The sequence below is a fragment of the Aegilops tauschii genome, chromosome 1 (genome assembly GCF_002575655.3).
Source record: "Aegilops tauschii subsp. strangulata cultivar AL8/78 chromosome 1, Aet v6.0, whole genome shotgun sequence".
NCBI classification, from domain to species: domain Eukaryota; kingdom Viridiplantae; phylum Streptophyta; class Magnoliopsida; order Poales; family Poaceae; genus Aegilops; species Aegilops tauschii.
Genome location: NC_053035.3, coordinates 488,476,758 through 488,481,094, shown reverse-complemented (window position 1 = coordinate 488,481,094; position 4,337 = coordinate 488,476,758). Strand labels below are relative to the sequence as shown.

General features: G+C 51.9%; 1 protein-coding gene across 1 annotated transcript; it reads right to left on the bottom strand.

Moving 5' to 3' along the window:
- Positions 1 to 881: 881 nt before the first annotated feature.
- LOC109736902 (putative glucose-6-phosphate 1-epimerase) lies at positions 882 to 4,051 on the bottom strand. The gene is made up of 8 exons (XM_020296117.4): positions 3,214 to 4,051; positions 3,046 to 3,120; positions 2,754 to 2,810; positions 2,473 to 2,636; positions 1,894 to 2,028; positions 1,675 to 1,777; positions 1,436 to 1,535; positions 882 to 1,335 (listed from the first exon to the last, which is right to left on the bottom strand). The coding sequence occupies exons 1-8, from the start codon at positions 3,310 to 3,312 to the stop codon at positions 1,130 to 1,132; spliced, it is 939 nt and encodes a 312-aa protein (XP_020151706.1). The 5' UTR covers positions 3,313 to 4,051; the 3' UTR covers positions 882 to 1,129.
- Between the last annotated feature and the right edge of the window lie 286 nt (positions 4,052 to 4,337).

Genomic DNA, 4,337 nt, shown 5'->3' with positions numbered 1-4,337 from the left:
ATGCTATGCAGTATAGTGAAAAGAATAAATGTTATACAATACCAAATAATGTGATGCTGTTCTGCAAAAACAAATGTTTGTGCATACATATCCCATGGCATTTCCAGCATAATCACTGGAACTTCAAATAAAGGTAAACAAAAATATCTAAATGTCATGATTTAGATGACATAATGGGAAAAAATTCAGGCATTTATCAGCAATCATACTTTCTGATATATAAAAACCTTTTAAGAGTAAAACAGTCTTTTTAGAGCACACCCAAAGCTTTGCATATTTTAGGATGACTCGATTGGGTGGTACTTCTCGAGTACCTGGTCTCGGGCTCCGGGGTGAAAACCCTAGGTCTGGCCCTTGTTGGTTATACCTGACAATGACGTCGTTCTTTGTGTCGTTACCCTGATGAGGGCATTATTAGAGTATGCTCGGACTTGTTCTTCGGGGTGAAAACCCAGGATCTGGCCTTCGGAGGTTGGATCCAGCAACAGCGGCGTTCGTGTGTCGTTTCCTTCCTGAAGACATTGCCTTTCAAGAACCTTTTTTGTAGTCTTTATGCTGTCAAGAGACTTTTCGAGAACCTGTTTCGTAGTCTTTCTGCTGTCAATAAATGGTTGATGCCGATGGCCACTGTTGTATATCATCAATTGTTGTTTTCTTTGCTTTGCTTTCTTTTTTCTTGTTTTCTTTGCTTTGCTTTCTTTTTTCCCCTTCACCTAGCATAGCTTCGGTCTTGTATGACTTTGATGTGTGCCGACGTGATCGTGTGTGTTGGCTATGTGCATCGTAGTTATGCAAAGGCCGGGTATATACTCATTGTGATTGTATCGCTCGATGCTACATTATGAGTCGATAAATGGCGCCCTTCATCGAAAAAGCAAGACTTTTAAAAAAAGGTTGATGGCATTCCAGAAACCAGGTCTCGGCACCGGCGACATTCCAGAAACCAGGTCTCGGCACCGGCGAATCCAGCGCCGCCGGCCGACCACCACCACGGATCCAACCAAACCTACTGATCCCATGTACAAAGATGCTAGTACAACGAAAGCGACTCCCTGACTGACAGACGGGTGGCTACACATACAGACAGCACTGTAACCTATCACCAACCACGCTACACGCTAGCACGCCATCACATGATGCCGGGCTGATCGAGGTGGTCGCTGCAGTTGGTGGACGGCACGGCGGAGAGCTCCAGCCTCCCCGTCCACTCCTCCCCGGGCCTCAGCGTGATGGGCCGCTCCGCCGCCGCCGCGTCCACGCACAGCGTCTGCTTGTACTCCTCGTCCCCGAAGTCCGCCATCGTCTTGGCCTTCTTCTCCCACGGGTTCCACACCACTGCCAATATAGGCTGGAAATTTCAGTGTGTTGCTATACACCGTGGCTGGTTTCGTTTACTGGAGGCACGGAGGGAAATGGATGAACGGATGTGTCTTACCGGTGTCGGGGAGGCCGTCCTTTCTTATGACGAATGTGCGCTTCTTCTCATGGTCGAGCACCGCTATCACGTTCGGCGAGCTGACATACACTCGGTCCACCTGCAAAACGTTTGCACATGTGCCAGCGGTTAGCCAAATACTATTGTACTGGCATGAGAAAAGATGGGTTTCAGCTACAATCAAGTGTGCTGATATAACTATTCCTCAAAAGAAGTGTGCTGAAGCCTAGACTATTCACCTCTGATTCGAATGTTATGGCGTCTCCTTGTTCGGTGTGGCGTTCCCGCTGGCTGAGATTGTCAAGGTAATCGAGGGTCTCCAAGCCTTCTATCCTCACCTCGCTGAAGTTAACAGGGCATGGCAAAAGTCATTTGTGTTAACATTGTATGACATCAACAGAAAGCAGTTCGACAGTGGGGCGCAAGAAAGCGCTTATGTTGGGTACATGTCGCCTGACCTGATGTCTGAGACTGAGAGATATGTGTGGTAGGCAAATGAGAAACTGAATGGCTTGCCATTGACGTTTCTGATGCGCGATACCAGTGAGAGGTCACCGTCCTTTGTGAGAGAGATTCTCAGCCGGAACTCGAAACTGCAACCAAAATCAAGTGATCAGGTAAAAATGCATGCAAACACTGAAGGGAAGGGATACAGATACGAAACAAGAACGAGAGAACAAGGAAATCCCCTCCCATTCTTATGTCTTCAGCATCTATATTCCAAGCGACTACCAGCCGCCAATTAACGATGCCGCTTAATCTTAACCATACTCATCAAAAAAATTACCCTATATGTATGAACATCAGTATTATCATACTACATCCTCTACCTAAAGGAACATTGTCACTAAACGTGCACCACATATCTAATCATACGAATATTGTGAACAAAATATCGTCAGAGGTACAGGCTTCGGCTGTTAACCAAGCATCTCGAATACTCGCTTGAAGAACTTGGACATCCACCCTCATTTAGTTGTAACAGAAAGTATGTGCGGCCAGAAAGTAGGTGCAGATTAATGAACAGAGATGCATACCTATGTGGCCAGCTCTTCTGGTCCTCTTCAGATGGCTTTAGGATAAGGTCAACAAGAGATCTGCTGCCACTGTCACTACGACTTAATCCTGGATGCTCCTCGTCGAGGGCCCACATCCTGTTCCTCGCAAATCCATGTCGCTCCAAGGTCCCGCAGTTTCCAAACTGAAGAGAGTTTTGCAGTTATTACCAGTAAACGCCAAGAAAAAACAAGCAACTTCATGATTGTATTTGTACCCTCTGATATGCAGATAATCAGATAGGATAAGAGTGCTGTGGTACCTGTGGAAAGCATATCGGAATGCCGCCACGCATCGCCTTTGGTGGCTTCATGATTGCCTGCACAGCAACAACTTGGGTTATGCAAGTGCCTAGTAAGGCAATGGAACACATAAGACATAAGAGTAACTACTAACTAACTAACTAACTAACTACTACTCCCTCCGTCCCAAAGTAAGTGTCGCTGATTTAGTACAAAGTTTGTACTAAATCAGCAACATTCATTTTTGGACGGAGGGCAGAGTAGAACAGAGCTGAACTGAAGAGTGGGGAACAGGAGGAGGGGCAGGCTGACCTTGCTGCTGGTGAAGAGGAGCTCATCTCCCCGGTCGTTCTTCCAGGAGACGACCTGCCCGCCGTGCAGGCTCACCTGCAATGCAACCAACGCCCCAAAACCCCATCAGAAAGAAATTCAGAATCACGCCCAACCCAGCAATAGTGAGAGTGAAGATGGGGGACGCACCCGCGCGGTGGCCCCGCTGGGCGAGCGGAGCAGGACGGCCCCGTCCCCGTCCCTGCCCGCCTCCGGATCCGTTGAGGCCGCGTAGCGCCCCATGCTCATTCACTGCCGGCAGCCGGGAGCCGGTCGGTCGGAACCAATCGATCGAGCACGGCGCGGGACCGCAGATCGACGGAAGGAGCGAAGCGGGCACTGCACTGGCACGCGGGGAGCGCGGGATATGTATGCGGCGCGGCGCGGCGACGTCGGCGTTGGGGCGGTTGGGGCGTCACGCGCGGCAGCACTTTCCGTGTGAGTGAAAGCAAAGGCAAAGGCGGCGCGGAACCCGTGAAGCGCCCGTGAGCCACCACCCACCTCACCTCACCTCGCCTCGCCTGGCACCTGGCGCAGCGGCCGTGGCAGGCAGCGCTCCTCCTCCACCTCCGCCTCTCCTTTTCTCCCCAACCAAAACTCCACCCGCAACCGGGGGAGGGAGGGAGGGAGGAAGTCCACAAGGCACGGCACGTCGGCACGGCAGCAGCAGCGAGCGCCGCGCACGTGGAGGAGCAAAGCAACCTAGCAGTAGCAGGCGCACGCCACGCAGCAGATCACACGCAATGCCATGGAGGGAGGGAGGGAGGGAGGGAGAGAGAGGCTCCGGACCTCCGGTGGTACTACTGGCAGCGGGTAGCAGCAGTAGTAGTGTAGTACTCCCGTACTGGGCTGGCTGGTGCCGGAAGAGAGGGAGGATCCGAGGCGAGATCCGGGGCGGGGTGGAGGGGCGGCCGCTGCCACGTGCGCTAGCGCGTGCCGCGTCCGGGGGCGAGGTGCCGACTGCCGACTGCCGAGTGAGTGAGTGACTGGCTCGCTTGGCCTGCGCGCGCGTGTCCTCTTGCCGACCCTCCTCGTCGGCTTGCCAGCAACGGTCGAGTCTCCTAGTAGCTCCTAGCCGATTTTGGCGCTTCTCAAGGCGTTTCCCGTTGCCACAGCGCACCGCCTTTGACGCCTAGCTGGTGTACTGGTCTTCCTGTTTGCCGCCGGAAAAACAATTTTTGAACTTTTTGAGCTGCCTCCGAGCGACCTATCGCTACACGCTCCAACTTTTTAATGTATGCGGTCATTTTTTGGGGGGCTATATGTGGTTAATT